This window comes from Anser brachyrhynchus (genome assembly GCF_964034855.1).
Source record: "Anser brachyrhynchus genome assembly, chromosome: W".
Lineage (NCBI taxonomy): Eukaryota > Metazoa > Chordata > Aves > Anseriformes > Anatidae > Anser > Anser brachyrhynchus.
The window spans coordinates 774,448-794,271 of NC_137704.1; the positions used below are offsets into that span (position 1 = coordinate 774,448).

The 19,824-nt window shown below is 43.7% G+C and overlaps 3 protein-coding genes across 21 annotated transcripts in view; all 3 read right to left on the reverse strand.

Moving 5' to 3' along the window:
• The window catches only part of LOC308184703 (uncharacterized protein), a gene marked incomplete at its 3' end in the record, with an annotated part of 117,761 nt that overhangs the window by 19,574 nt on the left and 78,363 nt on the right, over nucleotides 1-19,824 (reverse strand). The window lies entirely within an intron of this gene.
• The window catches only part of LOC308184964 (uncharacterized protein), a gene marked incomplete at its 3' end in the record, with an annotated part of 111,950 nt that overhangs the window by 15,920 nt on the left and 76,206 nt on the right, over nucleotides 1-19,824 (reverse strand). The window lies entirely within an intron of this gene.
• LOC308184661 (secretory carrier-associated membrane protein 1-like) overlaps nucleotides 1-19,824 on the reverse strand; it is an 87,760-nt gene that overhangs the window by 8,710 nt on the left and 59,226 nt on the right. For 5 of the 19 annotated variants that reach the window (XR_013942765.1, XR_013942766.1, XM_080571957.1 and 2 more), the window contains one exon: nucleotides 4,805-5,036. Coding sequence is in view for 14 of the 19 variants with exons in the window: in XM_080571957.1 (XP_080428083.1) it covers nucleotides 4,805-5,036 (232 nt within the window). In the remaining 5 variants the exon portion in view is untranslated. Of the gene's footprint in view, nucleotides 1-176; nucleotides 5,037-7,000; nucleotides 9,545-11,903; nucleotides 19,748-19,824 lie in introns of those variants that run through there. The other 14 variants (XR_013942767.1, XM_080571954.1, XR_013942768.1 and 11 more) reach the window with 11 other exon arrangements.

Consider the following 19,824-nt stretch of genomic DNA (forward strand, 5'->3'; position numbering starts at 1 on the left):
CTGTCAAAAGGTTTGGAGTAGCGTTTAGTGTGGTTTGGTAGGCATAGGCCAAGCCCTGGCACATTGCAGTGATTCGTGTCTCTTTCCAATTGCCAGCATGAAAGCATACCTTTTTCAAACATTTTACCAGCTTTTCAAGAATCTGAAAATTAACTCTATCCCAATTGAATCCAGGATAATATCCACCCTTTATTCCATACCATTTACATCATGCTCAGGTCCCACACTTTCCAACACAGCTGTAACCAGGACAACAGGTGAGCTGCAACAGGCACAACAGTGAATGCAGACCTACTAGGAGATATGACACACATGAATGAAAACAAACTGCACTCAGACCTAGAACAACATAGTCATGTTTTACACTGCCACGAAACATATTAAAAATTATGACTTTGCACTTATAGTCCTAATTCCAATTCCCCCTGTTAAAAGTGATATATAAAGCAGAGAATATCAAATAGGGAAAGTGGAAATTCCACCCAGCCTTTGTGACTCCTTCCTGAAACACATCTCTTTCTAGCAGTCATTCAGAAGACATTCAGGCAGGAACAGAATATAGATGAGTGGAGTGAAACACAGGAATTCAGGCTGCCTTTCCCTCTGCACTCACGATAACGACTGGTTGAACTGGGGATGCCTTGTCATAATAAACTGAACTGAGCTGCATTTCTTCCAAGCAGCCCAGTCTTACTAGCCAGGACAATACTGTGGCTTTGGGACTGGGCTATAATGAGCTGGGCTACATGAGGAAGAGGCACTTCTTCCCAAAGAGGACATCTGCATAAGCAAAGTACTGAAAACAAGGTCATAAAAACAAATAGGATGCCTAGCTAGGACTCTGCAGAGTTGGCAGGCAGTGTGGTGGATACTGGGAGCCCAATGAAAATCAGATGTCAGGACTTCAGTAGCACGGTAGAATCATATAATCATCTAGGTTGGAAAAGACCTTCAAGATCATCAAGTCCAACCATCAACCTGACCTACCAAGTCTCATCACTAAACCGTGTCCTTTGGTGCCATGTCCACACCTCTCTTAAATACCTCCAGGGATGGGGACTTCACCACCTCCCTGGGCAGCCCATTCCAATGCTTGACCACCCTCTCCGTGAAGAAATTCTTCATGAAGGTCCAATCTAAACCTCCCCTGGTGCAACTTGAAATTGTTTCCTCACGTCCTATCACTTGTCAACTCAGAAAAGGGACTGACACCTTCCTCACAGCAACCTCCTTTCAGGTAGTTGTAGAGAGTGATGAGATCTTCCCTCAGCCTTCTCTTCTCCAGAAGAAATAGCCTTAGTTCCCTCAGCTGCTCCTCATAACTTGTTTTGCTAAGTAAATGCTAAGCCATTAACCATCATATTTGAGAAGTCAGTGCAGTCCAGTGAAGTTCCCACTGACTGGAAAAAGGGAAACATAACACCCATTTTTAAAAAGGGAAAAAAGGAAGACTCAAGGAACTACAGGCCAGTCAGTCTCACCTCTGTGCCTGGCAAGATCATGGAACAGATCCTCCTGGAAACTATGCTAAGGCACATGGAAAATAAGGACGTGATTGGTGACAGCCAACATGGCTTCACGAAGGGCAGATCATGCCTGACAAATCTGGTGGCCTTCTGTGATGGGGTTACAGCATTGGTGGATAGGGGAAGAGCAACTTAGATCATCTACCTGGACTTGTGCAAAGAGTTTGACAGTGTCCTGCATGACATCCTTGTCTCCAAATTGAAGAGACATGGATTTGATGGATGGACAACTTAGTGGGTAAGGAATTGGCTGGATGGTCACACTCAAAGAGTTGCGGTCAACAGCTCAATGTCCAAGTGGAGATCAGCAATGAATGGTGTTCCTGAGTGGTCAGTATTGGGACTGGCACTGTTTAACACCTTTGTCGGTGACATGGACAGTGGGGTCGAGTGCACCCTCAGCATGTTTGCAGATGGCACTAAGCTGAGTGGTGCAATTGACAACAGAAGGAAGGGATACAATCCAAAGGGACCTACACAAGCTTGAGGTGGGCCCGCGCAAAACTCATGAGGTTCAACAAGGCCAAGTGCAAGGTCCTGCATTTGGGTCAGGGCAATCCCAAGCACAAATACAGGCTGGGTGGAGAATGGCTTGAGACTAGCTCTGAGGAGAAGGACCTGGAGGTGTTGATTGATGAGAAGCTCAACATGAGCAGACAATGTGTGCTTGCAACCCAGAAAGCCAACCGTATCCTGGGCTGCATAAAAAGTGTGGCCGGCAACTCAAGGAAGGTGATTCTCTCTCTCTGCTCTCATGAGACCCCACTTGGAGTACTGTGTTCAGCTCTGGGGCCCCCAGCACAAGAAGGACATGGACCTATTAGAATGAGTCCAGAGGAGGGCCACGAGGATGATTAGAGGGCTGGAGCACCTGTCCTATGAAGACAGGCTGAGGAAGCTGGGGTTGTTCAGCCTGGAGAAGAGAAGGCTCCAGGGGGACATTATAGCAGCCTTCCAATACCTAAAGGGGGACTGCAGGAAAGCTGGGGAGGGAACTCTTTATCAGGGATTTTAGTGATAGGACAAGGAGTAATGGCTTTAAAGTAAAAGAGGGGACATTTAGTTTAGATATTAGGAAGAAATTCTTCACTGTGATGGTAGTGAGGCACTGGAACAGGTTGCCCAGGTAAGTTTTGTATGCCCCATCCCTGGAGGTGTTCAAGGCCAGGTTGGAGCTTTGAGCATCCTGGTCTAGTGGGAGGTATCCCTGCCCATGGCAGGAGGGTTGGAACTAGATAATCTTTAAGGTCACTTCCAACCCAAAGCATTCTGTGATTCTACGAACTAATTTGCAAGAATATCCATGTTCATCACACAACACAGATATAAGACAGGCTGGGAAGAAATACAGAAAAAAAAAGGTTTTTTTGTTTTGTTTTGTTTTATGTTTTGTTTTTTTTTTCCTCAGGGTTCTGTTTTTCTAGCAAGTGATAAGATGGCATATATTGTAATTGCATTGTTTGTTTTTCCTGGATAAGGTTTACCAATGTAGGGTGCACTCATGAAAATTGATAGCTGTTTTAAGTTATTTCTGACATTCACCTCATTGTTAGTTTTCAAAGATATTCTCAAAAAAAAAAAAAATCAGCTTAAAGCTAATTTATTTTTATGAGGGGGGGCTGCAGTGCCTAACTGCTTCTTAATGTAAACGCACTGCATAGCATCTAGAATATTTTGATGTGGAGTCTTAGTTCACTTTAACTGTTGTTTTTGTTTGTTTGCTTGTTTTTTTTTTTGTGGTATTGAAGAATTCTTCAAACATCTGTGGTTTGATTGCATTTGTAAACTTATAGTCTGTAAAGTGCTATAGACCTTTAAAAAAAAGTAGTATATTTATATATATATATATAAAAAAAAAACACACATACAAACTTGTGTGATATGTGCAATAACATGATGTGAAGCTGTATATATCTCTAGCAATACACAGTCTAAAAGTTGAAAAGTCTCAGCAAGGTTTCTTAATGTGCTTTATTTCTAATATGGCACTGTAAAAAACATTGCTACTGAGTTATTTCTTGTTTACCTATATCACTTCTATCTACTTCAATAAATTTCAGTCAAATCATTTCATTTTTGCATTGTTATCCCACATCAGAGTACCTCACTTCCTAGCGGTAAACAGAGAAGAGTTCATGACTACCTTGAAAGCAATGGGCACTGGTGCCTACCACAAGAAAAGGACAGAGCCCAAGAAAAGCAGAGCATAGCAGCAGTGTATACACCACAGCCACTTTGTACAGAAAAAGAGGCTGTGGCATTCCAGCTAGGCTAGATTTTGAAACATGGTGGTACTGTTTTGCTGTTCTTGAGTCACCACTATGTACATTTGTTAGCATGAATGATGGACCTAATGTTCTATTTTTTAATTTAAATTTCAATTAAAATGTGAGTTTTCAAATTGTAATGGGAGTGTGACTACATTAATTCAAACATATTAAGTATGTTGAGCCAGAGCAAGTTGGCTTTAATAGCATTTAAGAGCCCAGTCCTGTGATTTTGTTAATGTTTTAGATACCAACTGACTTAAACAATTACTACTTACTGATCAAAAAGTATGTGATCTGAAATTCTAGCTATGCATTATACAATACAGTTGCATTAAAGAGACTTTCTAATTAAATACGTTTGACATTTTTCATTTTGCAACTAAAGCACTGCAGTTCCTTTTTGAGGAGGGGCTAGAGAAGGTTATAAAACAAAAAACTGCTTAATCACACAGACTTCTTGGATGGTATTTGCCACAATTTATATTACTCATATGCAACTTAAAGAACACTAAAAAGAGATTATATGTTGTTCTCTAAGCAAATTTATGGCAGAACCAGGAATAAGGATTTTGGTAGTTGTATTGCATTTACATTGCAAGGACTTGGTATTAGGAGGCCTGCAGGGGTAGCCACTGTGAGAAGAGTCAAGAAGCTGTCCTATGTTATATGAGAGCCAGCTCCAGCTGGCTCTAAAAGGGACCCATCACTGGCCAGAGCCAAGCCAATAAATGATGTTATTCGCGCCTCTGTGAGAGCATATTTAAGAAAGTGAAAAAAGTGGTGGGCAACAGCACCTGGGAGAGATAGGAGTGAGAAACAGCCCTGCAGACACCAAGGTCAGTGAAGAAGGAGGGCAGGAGGTGTTCCAGGTGCCAGAGCAGAAGGTCCCCTGTGGCCCATAGAGAGGACCATGGTGGAGCAGGCTGTCCCCCTGCAGCCCATGGTGTAGCAGATTTCCATGCTACAGCCTGTGGAGGAGACCATGCAGGAGCAGATTCCATGCCATACCTGTAGGCTGTGGAGGAGCGCACACAGGAGCAGGTGATCTGGTGGGAGTTGTCATCCATGAGGGACCCATGTTGGAGCAGTTTCCTCCTGAAGGATGGACCCCATGGTACAGACCCATATTGGAATAGTTCTTGAAGAGCTGCTGTCTGTGGGAAGTCCACGCAGGATCAGTTTGGGAAGGGCTGCATCCTGTGGGAGGGACCCCACGTTGGAGCAGGGGAAGAGAGTGACCCTGAAGGAGCAGCGGAAATCAAACATTATGGACTGACTGCAACCCCCTTTCCCCTGTGCAGCTTGGGGGGAGGACATAAAAGAGGGTGGATGAGGGGGAAGGTGTTTTTATTTTGCTTTTAGTTTCTCACTGTTCTAGTCTGCTAGTGATAGGCAATAAATCATATTAATCTCCATATGATGAGTCTGTTTTGCTTGATGATAATTGTTGAATGATTTCCCTGTCCTTATCTCAACCTTTAAGCTCTTTCCATTGTATTTTCTCCCCCTTTTCTTTGAGTAGAGGGAGTGAAAGAGGAGTTGTAGTGGAGTTTAGCTGCCCAGTGGGGTAAAGCCACCACAGTAGTTTAAAGAAAAATCAGGACATCTGTTTTGTTTGATTGTTGATAAGGTCCATTAGTTAAATTTACATGTAATTAATTGCATTAATTTAATTAAGCTTTTGCAAGTGTTTAAACCTCCAAGAAGTATCTCTTGGTGAAAACTTGGAACAGTTTCCTTGTTTCTTAGAAATCTACAGTCCAGACCAAATTATGGGATAGGTACTACTGAATGCATCACCATATTAGTCACCTTTATGGATTTCAAAGCAGGTGTGTATATGTGCACATATATAAGTTATTCTACGAATACAAAATACTACTGAAAATTTTCCAAGTACTTATTTGTATAGCTAAAAACATTGTCTCCTTTTTTCAAAGAGGTTAATGGAAATAGGAAATGTAGAGTTTCATTCTTAAAATGTGTGAATTACTATAGATTTCTGTGTTCTAGTAACTTCTTCCCCTAGCTCTAGCTAGGTTTAGAATAGTGATGCAATGAGAAAGTGAATACATATTATTAATGTCAGAGGGACAGGAATATAAAGTAGTCTTGCTCCTGTGATTCACTGAAAGCTTGTTTGCAAATGTATGCCTTTTCTTTGAATATACAGTATCTTCAAATAGATGACATTCTGAGCTGGTATTTTCTGTGTGTTTGTTTTCCCAACTTAGCGCTTTCAAATTCCTGAGGTAAACTAGCCTGAGCAAACCAGAGGAATTATCGTCTCCCCACAACAGCACTTAAATTATGTAGTAATTCTAATCATAAAACATGATTATTCTTGTAAATGGTAAGCACAGTTGTGCAGTACGATAAAGTTCAAAAACTGCTCCTTTAGTCTGTTGCCACTACCACACTAGATATGCAAATTACAAAGAAGCAGATCAAGTTGATGAAGAATTTCACTACTAAATGATGCATGTATGTATGTGCTAGTGTCTTCAAAAACACACATCTGCTATCTCCCAAACTAATCCCAACTATATCTCAGAACAGTATTCTCTGTATTGTGCATTTGCAAACGTTAACTACACCACAGTGGTCTAGTTGAACTCATTTTTCTGTTCAAAGAAAACCTGGTAATAAATTCAGCACTACAGACCAGGCATTACAGTTGATATTACATGAAAAAAAAAATCAACAGATTGATAGTGGCTAAAAAAAAGAAAAAGCAAGACACAGCAGTGATACAACAGGATACAAAGTGACACAATTGACACAGCAGTGTCAAGTCAATAGGCAGAAATTAGGAAAATAAACAGTACCAAACCAATGCTGTTTTCAATAACTTCATTTTGCTTTCAATAATATTTTAAGATTCACTTAATACCTGAAGAATTTCATTCAGTAATGACAGAACTTATTTAGATTTTAGCCCTCTAACTTTATAGCACAACCAAGTGGGCTGCAAGCGTTTAAGAATTTTCTTCTTAATATTTGAGTAATTCTTAGGACCCTAATGCATTATTTTGCATTTTACAATAATGCATTTTACTTTCCCCTTTCAGCAGAACTGCAGCATTTTTATACAGGATTATAAAAACCAAGTGAGACTTTTCCATAGATCAGCCACCCTGCATGTTATCCTGACCTTTAAAAGAAAAATCCTTATATTGTTTAAAACTATATAGAGCAAGCATCCAGGAAAAAAAAGTATTTTTTTTTTATTCTCTGACACTGTGTTAATACAATAAATATACATAACTTTTGAACTACTCAGACATGCAATGGAGGGACAGAAGTGAATTTGTACAGAACCATGACATTCACCGTGATTGTAGAGCATTGTTAGTAATTTATAAAAAATGCAAACATCCCTCAGATAAATAAAACCAACTCCTAAATTACAGATCAATGACATTCCAGTGTTTAAACTTCATACTTTGTACTCAGTTTGCCACAATACTACAAAATGACAACTTAAGTGGGCACCATACTCTGACTAATTAATAAGAGACTGTAAAACCTAGTTTTAGTCAGGTATAAAATATTTTAACAAACATTAGCTTTTTGTTGTCAAAACTAAATTTCTCATTCACTTTTGGGCTGCAAATTGTCAGAGATTTCTGGTTTAAACAAAAGTCTTGAATATCACTTATAAGGTTTAAATCTGTGTATTCAACACATGACACTACAAATCAGTGCTACCTATACATTGAATAATAGCTGTGTTTTCTCAAAGAACATTTAAACATTTGGAAAAAAAAAAAAAACTACCTGCCAAATTCAGTTTTTTTTCTCTAATATTTTTTCTATAATATAATCTGGTAATGTTATGCAATCTTCATGTTAAATTTAATTGCAAGGATGATGTCCTGGGATTCATATCCAAGAGATATCAAAGAGAATTGCTTAAATTTAGATTCAAAAGTACAGTTCCTAGATACAACCCTAAAGTTAATTTAAAGAAACTCTGAAAAGAAAAATCTTGATATACAGCTGCTAGAAATGTGATGCCTGATCTAAACAGAAATTTGTGACTTTTGTCTGGAAAGCTTTTAGTAACATTCCACACAAATTTAAGTTTAATGCTACCACGTCCACTAGTGTAAAATTTTAGAGCTCCTATTACATAGAATATTTAAATTGCTTTTAACTTCATGATGCAGAGGGTTCTCAGAAGTTTATGACTCAGTCTTACTAAACATGATTCACCTTAAGAACTGAATTCATTTCAGCTACAGTGTATATTTCTACAGATTGTGGGATGTGGTCCTTCCTGTTTTCATTTTCTAAAATAGAGTTTAAAAAAACAGCCCAAGTGTTATGCGTAAGACTCACAAGTCAATCCAAGAATATCAAATAACCTTGAAAGGAGAGAAACATCACTTTATATAGTAAAACCAGATTAAATTCTAGAATATTATGATGGTATGTACCATTATGGATTGTTCAGTTCCACATCACCAATTTAACCTCTTAGGCCTCCAGATCAATAAATTAAAATTTAACTGTGTGAAAGATGATTTCTTACTTCTTCAATTCAAAATATTTTAAAAGCTTTTTTTCCAGCTTAAATTAAATCACAGAGCTGGCTGAGTTACATTAAAATGAATTCAAGTATCTGTTAAATGTCATTGCTTAAAAAGCTTGATTTTAGACAATATTCCTGTTAAAAATTAAATACTGTATATTTAGATTTTTGGACAAGCAGTAAACAGAGTGACTGACAAAGCTAGAGATTTAGTAGAGATTTAGAGATTTAGTTGTTAAACACAAATCTGCACTTAAAAAAACAAAAATCCCAAACACAATAAAAATACCACTTCATGTAAGAGAGGGTAGGGGGGCAAGAAACCAGTGTTCTCAAGGTCAATATTGGTTTCTTTTTCAGAAAAATTATGACCCCAAGACATGAATACTGAAATTAAAAATAGCAAATCTATACTCATTTAGCTCTGTGATTGAAACCATCAGTTTCAACTTCCTTAAACTGTACACTGCATTATACATTCTATTACAGAGACCTGGTCATTTCTCCCATGTAGAAAATGCTCCATGAAAAGAGATGCAAACAAACGTTATAATTATAAAATGGCACAGGGAAATTCTGGACCAAAACACTATTTAAACATGATCAGATAACTCAACAGTATTCATGCAAACTTACAGATATATATCAAAAGCATTAGCCAAACCTAACTTGCTACATCTCTCAGTCTACCCCACTTCTTATAGTAGAAATAGGGAAATCAGTTCTTAGAAACAAAAATAATTGATCCAAAGTGCTTTCCTGAAGTTTAAAACAATACTGTAGTGAACCACTAAAAAAAATCCAAATTCCTACTATATTTACTTGATTATTAAATACCACAATTCATTCTCAGGCCAACTGTTTAAATTATTTATCCTCCATAAAATATGGAAAGTTTTATATTTTAGAATGCAACAGGGCAAAGAGTGGCTATCTTTTAAGAAGAGACAGATATGCTGTGTGTATTTTGATCTAAGTTTTTAGGGAATATAATTGACTGGAAAATTAAGTACAACAAAAGAGAAACAATCACTTGTTATATTTCTCTACATTTGGTTACCCTTGAATGCATTTTGAGCTGCACTGGTTTCTGCTGTTGAGGCGGCGTTGGCTGCAGCAGTTTGTACAGTTTTATTGGACATCATTCCTGTTGCAAACTCTTGCTGTGCTTTCTCGAAACTAGCACCAGTTGTGCGGTAGAGACCATGTACCTAGGGAGGTGGGAAAGCAGTGAAAAAAGCGTTCTTAGCCTTCCACATCTTGGTAGAGTAATAGCAAAGTCTCAACCACAAAGCAGAACTGCATGGTGGGGAAATCTGGCTTGCTTATATGTTTGGGAGGATCCAGAAATGAGTAAACAGACTTCTTTTCCACAAATCCTACAACTTTTGATTGCCCTGATGCAAACACAGTTTGACTGTAGCAATACCTGTAACTTTGCAATTTCACAGGGAGCTCATAGGTCTTTACTAAAATGTGTGCTGGACCTACTGCCTGAAACAACATATTTAAATACACAAACAGGCTGCATCGTTAGCATAACACAGCTTGCAAAAGTGTCTTCTGTCTCAATTTGTATACAACCTGGTGTACATATTGTCCTGGTTTTGACTAGTATGGAGTTAATTTTCCTCCTAATAGGTGGTAGGGTGCTGTGTTTGGGATTTAGGATGAGAATAATGTTGATAACACACTGATGTTTTAATTGGTACAGAGCAGTGCTTACACTAAGACAAGGACTTTTCAGCTTCTCGTTCTGTCCTGCCAGCGAGCAGGCTAGGGGTGCAGCAGGAGCTGGGAGGGGACAGACCCAGGACAGCTGACCCAAACTGGCCAAAAGGGTATTCCATATCATCTGATGTCATGCGGAACAATTAATATGGGGGGGCTGGTTGGGGTGGGGGGACCTCTTTTCGGGGATAGGCTGGGCATCGGTCAGCGGGTATTGAGCAACTGCATTGTGCATCACTTGTTTCGTACACATTGTTAGTAGTAGTACTATTATCATTATTATTATTATTTTCCTTTCTTTTCTGTCCTAATAAACTGTCTTTATCTCAACCCACAGGCTTTGATATTTTTCTGATTCTCTCCCCCATCCCAGAGAAGGAGGGGGTAGGGTGGGCTGTGTGGTGCTTAGCTGTCAGCTGGGTTAAACCACAACAGATATACAAATCACTGCAACATGCTGGGGCTTGTCCTATGCTTACGGAGCTGCAATTGACGCCACTATAACCGCAGTGACAGATCCTGCGGCCACCCTAAGTCCTGCAGCCACTCCAAACCCAGTGACCACTCCAAGCCCTATGACAGACCCTGCAGCTGCTCCAACCCCGGCAGCTACCCCAACCCTTGTGATGGGTCGAGCGGTCATTCCAACCCCTGCGACGGGCCCTGCGGCTGTTCCAACCCCTGCAATGGGTCCTGTGGCTGTTCCGACCACTGTGACGGGCTCTGCAGCTGCTCCAACTTGTGTGACAGGCCCCAAGGCTAGGCCAGGGAAACAGACTGTACCAGCGTCAGTTGCCCCTGTATCCAAGATGAAGCAATGGATGAGTCAGGTTGTTTAGAAAGCAGAGGAACTCCTACTCAGACTGGGGAGAAAGAAGAAGATGAGATAGGCTACTCTGAAATCGCTGGACCATCAGATGAACGGGAAGATGAAGAGGAAGATATCATAAGAGCTTCAATAACTACCTGAGGTCTATACCAGCATGAGCTATGAAATATGCGAAAAGATTTCAGTCGTTGTCCAGGTGAGCACCTTGTCACCTGGCTACTCTGGTGCTGGAACAGCGGAGCAAATAGTCTGGAATTAGAGGGCAGGGAAGCCAGGAGGCTGGTATCCCTTTCTAGGGATGCAGGCATTGACAAAGCAATTGGAAATGGAGCACACTTCAGCACACTTCAGCCTCTGGAGGCGTCTCCTGTCACCAGTGAAGGAAAGGTATTCCTTCAAGGAAGATCTTGTATGTCAACCAGGCAAGTGGACCACCATGGAGAAGAGAATCCAGAACCTGAGGGAATTAGCCGTACGGGAGGTGATTTATAGGGACCTAGACAATGAACAGATATCCACAGATCCAAATGAAGTCAAGTGTACATGACCCATGTGGGAGACGTTTGTATGGACTGCACCATCATCATATGCCAGCTCATTGGCAGTAATGACCTGGAAAGACCGTGAGGAACCCACAGTGGATGAATTGACTAAACAACTCTGGCAGTATGAAGTCTCTCCTCTTTCCTACAGGCCTGTGTCTCAGCTGTGGAGAAACTTTCTGAAGAGGTCCACCAACTTAGAGAGAATTTATCTTCCTCCCCACCTTTACGAACCAGTCTCTCAGCTATCAGGATTAAGTGTCCTTCTGTTCAGGGAAGAAGATACAGTGGGTTGCTTTCCCATGCCACCCTGTGGTTTTCCCTACGTGACCATGGAGAGGACATGAGAAAATGGGATGGAAAATATACCTCAACCCTAGAGGCACTGGTATGTGAGTTGCAAGGAAAAACGGTCACAAAACGGGGGGGGGGGGGGGGGGGTCTGAAAAACTTGCTGCTCCAATCTCCAGCAGGCAGTCCCCAAGACGCAGTAATGAATATTATGACCAGGATTAGAGGGGCTCTGCCTCCAGCCAGGGGGAGGAAAGGGACAATCGGGTTTATTGGACTGAGTGGATTAGATGGCCTGGCACGTCAGACACACGGAAGTATAACTTTAGTAGACACAGGTGCACAGTGTACCGTAATGCCGTCAAGCTACAAAGGGGGAGAACCTATCTGTATTTATGGGGTGACGGGGGGATCCCAACAGTAAACTGTTTTGCTCTTCAACATGTTTATCAATGACAGACAACGGAATTGAGTGCATCCTCAGCAAGTTTGCAGATGACACCAAGCTGAGCGGTGCAGTTGATAGAACAGAGGGAAGGGATGCCATCCAGAGGGACCTGGACAGGCTAGAGAAGTGGGCCCATGAGAACCTAATGAGGTTCAACAAGGCCAAGCGCAAGGTGTTGCACTTGGACTGGGGCAATCTCAGGTATTTATGTAGACTGTGAGAAGAAGAATTTAAAAGCAGCCCTGCAGAGAAGGACTTGGGGGTCCTTGTGGGAGTGTGGCCATGGCGGTCGACAAGCCCCATGGTTAGTGATAACACCAGACTTAATGATGAAGCCAGGAGGAATGTAAAGAGTTTAGAAGGAACAAAGAAGGGTGATTCAGGAGAGCCTTGTTGTCTGGGACTGCTTGTTCTCCAGTTGTTAAGACATTGAAGTTGCTGGGTGTTTGTGGCAAATATTGTGGCTGGCCCGGATGCTCCGTGCATCCTTGGCATGGACTATCTCAGGAGAGGATATTTCAAGGAACGAAAAGGGTACTGGTGGCCTTTTAGCACAGCTGCTTTATAGACAGAGGACATTAAACAGTTGTCTACCTTGCCCGATCTCTCGAAGGAGCCTCTGGCAGAAAGAGCCTGGACAATCTTGAGGTCGACCCCTAGGGTTTTGGAATCAGGGATACAGAGGATCCGAGGCCTGCTACACTCCAACGGAAAAAGAGATCTTGGCAGTCTATGAAGGAGTTCAATCTGCTTTGGAAGTGGTTGGTACTGAAGCACAGCTCCTCCTGGCACCCCGACTGCTGGTATTGGGCTGGATGTTCAAAGGAAGGGTCCCCTCTACACATCATGCAACTGATGCTACATGGAGCAAGTGGGTTGCACTGATTACTCAGCGGGCTCGAAGAGGAAACCCCAGTCGCCCAGGAATCTTGGAAGTGATTATGGACTGGCCAGAAGGCAAAGATTTTGGGATATCACCAGAGGAGGAGGTGGCCCATGCCGAAGAAGCCCCACTGTATACCAAGCTACCAGAAGATGAGAAGCAATATGCCCTGTTCACTTATGGGTCCTCTGTACTGGGTCTGGCTGGGATGTTAACTTTCCCTGCAGCAGCCCATACAGTGCTGTGCTCTGCACTTGTAGCTAGAACAGCAGTGGTATCACACCAGTGTTGTGTCTGCTGCTGAGCAGTGCTGGCACAGCATCAGGACTCCCTCTAACTCTCCTAGGGGGTGGGCAAAAAGTGAGAAAGGAACATCACCAGGGCAGCTGACCTAAACCAACCAAAGGGATATTCCGTACCCTATGATGTCACACTCAGCAATAAAAGGTGGAAAAGGGAAAAAAGGGGGAGGGGTGGGCTTTCGTTGCCAAAACGTCTGTCCTCCTGAACACCAGCTACGTGCGTTGAGGCCCTGCTTCAAGGACGTGGTCAAGCATCGCTCATTTGTGGGAAGTAGAGAGCAATTTCTTTCCTCTGCACTTCCACATAGCCTTTACTTGTCTTGTTTTGTTTCTTCCTTTCCCCCTCCCTTTTCCCCTTTCCCTTTTTTTTCCCTTTAGTTAAATTGTTTAATTAATAATAATCTTTCCTTAATTATCATTTCTTTTTTTCCCTTTAATTAAATCATCCTTATCTCAACCCGTGAGTTGTTCTTCCCTTTACTTCTTCCCCTCCTCATCTAAGGAGGGGGAGTGAGAGAGCGGTTGTGGTGTTCAGCTGCCTAGCACGATAAAACGACCACATCCTCTCGTATTGTGAGAAAGCATCGGAGGTTCTCTGTCTCTGTACTGATTCATGGATGGTAGCAAATGCCCTGTGGGGGTGGTTGCAGCAATGGAAGCAGAACAACTGGCAGCGCAGGGGTAAACCCATCTGGGCTGCTGCACTGTGGCAAGATATTGCTGCCCGGGCAGAGAACCTGGTTGTAAAGGTACGCCATGTAGATGCTCATGTGCCCAAGAATCGGGCCACTGAAGAACATCAAAACAACCAGCAGGTGGATCAGGCTGCTAAGATTGAAGTGGCTCAGGTGGACCTGGACTGGCAACATAAAGGTGAATTATTTATAGCCCGATGGGCCCATGACACCTCAGGCCATCAAGGCAGGGATGCAACATACAGATGGGCTCGTGATCGAGGGGTGGACCTGACCATGTGCATTATTACACAGGTTATTCATGACTGTGAAACATGTGCTGCAATCAAGCAAGCCAAACGGTCAAAGCCTCTTTGGTATGGAGGACGATGGCTGAAATATAAATATGGAGAGGCCTGGCAGATTGATTACATCACACTCCCTCAAACCCGCAACGGCAAGCGCCACGTACTTACAATGGTGGAAGCAACCACCGGATGGCTGGAAACATATCCTGTGCCCCATGCCACCGCCCGGAACACTCTCCTGGGCCTTGAAAAGCAAGTCTTATGGTGACATGGCACCCCAGAGAGAATTGAGTCAGACAATGGGACTCATTTCCAAAACAACCTCATAGACACTTGGGCCAAAGAACATGTTATTGAGTGGGTGTATCACATCCCTATCATGCACCAGCCTCCAGGAAAGTTGAACGATACAATGGATTGTTAAAGACTACACTGAAAGCAATGAGTGCTGGGACATTCAAACACTGAGATACACATTTGGCAAAAGCTACCTGGTTAGTCAACATTAGGGGATCTGCCAACCGAGCCGGACCTGCTCAATCAAACCTGTTATGTACTGTAGAAGGGGATAGTCCCTGTAGAACATCACCAAAGGCCACCGAAGAACATGACAATACTGAAGAAGTGGATCGGGCTTCAAAAACTGAATTGGCTCACATGGACCTGGATTGGGGATATAAGGGTGAGCTGTTCGCAGCTCAATGGGCCCATGAAACATCAGGACATCTCGGGAGGGATGCCACTGTGCTGGGTTTGGCTTGGATAGAGTTAACTTTCCCTGCAGCAGCCCACACAGTGCTGTACTCTGCACTTGTAGCTGGAACAGCACTGGTATCACTCCAGTGTTGTGTCTGTTGTTGCATAATACTGGCACCACATCAGGACTCCCTCCAAGCCCCCAAGAGCAAGCAGGCTGGGGGTGGGCAAGCGATGGGGAGGGGACATAAACCAGGGCAGCTGACCTAAACCGACCAAAGGGATATTCCATACCACATGATGTCACACTCAGCAACAAAAATGGGGGACTCTCGTGGGGGAGGGGGCTGTCCTCCCAAACAACTGTTACGCATTTTGAGGCCCTGCTTCCCAGGACGTGGCCGAACATCGCTCGTTGATGGGAAACAGAGAATAACCTTTTTTTTTTCTCTCTCTCTCTGTGCTTCTGCACAGCCTTTTTTTTTTTTCCCCTCACTTTTCCCTTTAATTAAATCATCCTTATCTCAAACCTTGAGCTCTTTGTATCATATTTTCTCCCCCTTCCTCTTTGAGGAGGGGGGAGTGAAAGAGCGGCCATGGTGGAACTTGGCTGCCCACCCGAGTAAAACCACCACAGTCCTTTTCCCCATGTTGGGCACCAACACAGGTTTTTTTTTTTTTTCCCCTTTCTTAAATATGCTTTCACAAAGGCGCAAACAACATTGCTTATTGGCTCGGCTCTGGTCAGCAGCGGGGCCCTTACTTAACATTGGGCAGCTTCTGGATTCTTCTCACAGAAGCCATCCCTATGGCCTCCTGCTACCAAAACCTTGCCACATAAACCCACTACATTCCACCCCTCACCTCTGTGAAAAGCATATTTAAGAAAGGAAAAAAAACCAAACAAACAAAAAAATGCTGCCACACAGCAGCTGGGAGAGAGAGAGGAGTGAGAAGCTGCCTTGCAGGCACCAAGGTCAGTGAAGAAGGAGGGGGAGAGGTGCTCCAGGAGCCAGAGCAGAAGTCCCCTGCGGCCTGTGGTGAGGACCATGGTGAACCAGGCTGTCCTCCTGCAGCCCATGGTGTACCACGGTGGAGCAGGGTTCCACCCTGCAGCCCGTGGAGGAGGCCACGGTGGAGCAGGTGGACCTGCACTGACAGAGGCTGCAGCCTGTGGAGGACCCCCGCCAGTTCCGGGCTGGACCTGTAGCCCGTGGAGAGGAGCCCATGCAGGAGCAGGTGACCTGGCAGGAGCTGCTGCTCGTGGGGGATCCAGGTTGGAGCAGTTTGCTCCTGAGGGATGGACCCCGTGGTATGGACCCATATCTGGAGCAGTTCTTGAAGAGCTGCTGCCTGTGGGGAGCCCACGCTGGATCAGTCCAGCAAGGACTGCATCCTGTAGGAGGGACCTCACGGCACAGGGGACGAGAGTAACCCAGAAGGAGCGGCAGAGACGAAGTGCTATCGACTGACCACAAACCCCATTCCCCTGCGCCGCTCGGGGGGAGGAGGTGGAAGAGGGTGGATGGGGGGAAGGTGTTTTTGGTTTCTTTCCTTTGTTTCTCACTTCTCTAGCTTGTTAGTAATAGGCAATAAATCTTACTATCTCCCTATGCTGAGTCTGTTTTGCCCATCACGATAATTGTTGAGCGATTCAACTTCTTATCTCAAACCTTGAGCCCTTTGCATCGTATTTTCTCCCCCTTTCCCTTTGAGGAGGGGAAGTGAGAGAGCGGTTGTGGTGGAGCTCAGCTGCCCACCCGAGTAAAACCACCACAGCCACATACAGTTGGGTCGTCATCGAGGGGTGGACCTGACCAATAAGGCCATCATAGAGGTTACCCATGAGCGTGAAACCTGTGCAGTGTTCAAGTGAGCCATGAGGGTCAAGCCTCCCTGGAATAGGGGACGGTGTCTAGGATTTCAATATGGTGAGGCCTGCTGACTATACTGGACCACTCCCACAAACCCACCAAGGCAAGTACTACATACTCACCATGGTAGAGGCAACTACTGGGTGGCTGGAAACATACCCAGTAAACCATGCCACTGCTTGAAACACCATCTTGGGCCTGGCAAGGCAAGTGCTGTGGCACGGTGTCATGGTACACCAGAGAGAACTGAGTCAGACAATGGGAGTCACTTTGAAAATAATCTTGTAAACTCTTGGGCCAAGAGGCATGGCACTGAGTGGGTGTATCACATCCCCTATCACCCACAAGCCTCTGGAAAGGCTGAGAGATACAATGGACTGTAAAAGACTATGCTACGGGTATTGGGTGCTGGGACTTGAAAACACGGGGACATGAATTTAGCAGAAGCCACTTGGGTAGTTAACACCAGAGGATCACAGAATCACAGAATCATCTAGGTTGGAAGAGACCTCCAAGATCACCTAGTCCAACCTCTGATCTAACACTAGCAAGTCCTCCACTAAACCATATCACTAAGCTCTACATCTAAACGTCTTTTAAAGACAAAGAAAGCTAATCTGTAATCTAAGTTATGTGCTGTAGGAAGACACTGCAGAACCAATGACAGGTCACCTTCGCAAGGAACCAGGCAAGTGCAGCAATGACTCAAGCTAAGCTGGCATTGGCTTCCAGAAGACTTGTTCCACCTGTCATGAGTAACCACTTTGTCAGATGAAGACGAAATCATCAACAGTTCTTATGAACAATTTGGGACAGGCCCATAGAATGGAAAGAAGTACCTATATCTATGTTTAGGGACAGGGAACAGTGGTGATGAGAATACCAATATACTAAATTATGTGGAACCTGAGTGTGACAAATTATATGGAACAAGGGGTGGAGGTTGTGAGAAACAAAGTTGTGTTTTTGCAGTGGAAAATTCCACTAACCTTGCATATTCAAAAGTGATTGTGCAGGCGTGACAGTGGCATAGGAGGGGGGAGTATGTTAAGCAGATAAGGGGAAGGTCCCACTGTCTCAAAATGAGGATAGCTAAGAAAAACAAGAGGAGCAGTGAGAAATCTCTAAAAAGAAAAAATCACAGGCCCTCTAGTCACGAGAGAAGAAGGAAAAAAAATAACAGAAAAGAAGAAATTAACGGTTGGTCAAATAAAATTTTACATATATGGTATAGTAATAAGCATTGAGTAGTTTGTGAACATGTAGTACTCAGCCAATGAGGAAACAGAGGAGGAATCAAGCGTCGGGTAATAGGGAATATAAGTTATGATATACTTTTACTGTGCACTCCTGCTTGCAGGACGCCCACCATTGCAATCACAAATAAAATAGCTTCACTGATACCCTGTCTGAGAAAATTATTGAGGTATTTCTTTACTGGGTTTGGCTGGGATGGAGTTAACTATCCCTGCAGCGGCCCATATAGTGTTGTGCTCTGCACTTGTAGCTAGAACAGCCCTGATATCACACCGGTGTTTTGTCTATTGCTGAGCAGTGCTGGCACAGCATCAAGACGCTCTCCAAATCCTCTGAAAGCCAGTAGGCTGGGGGTGGGAAAGAACTGGGGAGGGGACATCACTAAGGCAGCTGACCTAAACTGACCAAAGGGATATTCCATACCATATGATGTCACACTCGGCAATAAAAGCTGTGAAAGGGAAAGGAGAAGGGGGTGGCTCTCATTAGGAAGACGTCTGTCCTCTCAAACCACCACTACGCGTATTGAGGCCCTGCTTCCCAGGACGTGGCCGAACATCACTCATTGATGCAAAGTAGAGAATAATTTCTTTTTTCTTCCTTCTGTGCTTCCACGCAACCTCTTTTTTTTTCCCCTCTTTCTTTCCCCTTTAATTAAATTACCCTTATCTCAACTCATGAGGTTGTGGGTTCTTTTGCTAGCATACTTTCTTCTCCCCCTCTTCTGAGGAGGAGGAGGGGGAGTGAGAGAGCAGTTGTGGTGGAGTTTGGCTGCCCAGCAGGGTAAAACCACCACATAAGGTCACCTGCTTAGTTGATGAAGGGAAGGTGTTGTATGTAATCTTTCTGGATTTTAGCAAGGTCTTTGATATCGTCCCTCACAGAATGCTTCTGGACAAATTGTCCAGCTGTGAGAAAAACAGGTACATGCAATACTGGGTGATGAACTTGCTGAATGGTAGGGCTCAAAGGGTTGTAGTGAATGGGGCTACACCTGGCTGGCGGCCAGTCACTAGCGGTGTTCCCCAGGGCTCAATTCTAGGGCCAGTCCTGTTCAATATTTTTATCAACTGTCTGGATGCAGTGGAATGCATCCTCAGCAAGTTTGCTGATGATACTAAACGGGGAGGTGATGTTGACTCCCTGGAGGGACAAGGGACATTGCAGAGGGATCTAGATAGACTGGAGCATTGGACAATCAGCAACAGCATGAAATTCAACAAAGAAAAATGACTGGTTCAGCACCTGGGATGGACTAATGCTGGACACAGGTACAGACTGGGAGACAAGCGGCTAGAGAGCAGCCATGCGGAAATGGACCTTGGGGTGCTGGTCAACAGTAGGCTTAACATGAGTCAGCAGTGTGCCCTGGCAGCCAAGAGCGCAAACCCCATTTTTGGATGCATTAAACACAGCACAGACAGCTGGTCAAGAGGTCATTCTCCCACTATATTTAGCGTTTGCACAGCCTCACCTTGAATATTGCATGCAGTTCTCCACAATATAAAAAGGATGTTAAGGTCGTTGAAAGTGTCCAGAGGAGGGCGACAAAGCTGGTAAAAGGGCTGGAAGGCATGTCCTGTGATGAGAGGCTGAGGACATTTGCTTTGTCTAGTCTGGAGAAAAGGAGGCTAAGAGGCAACCTCATTACTCTAT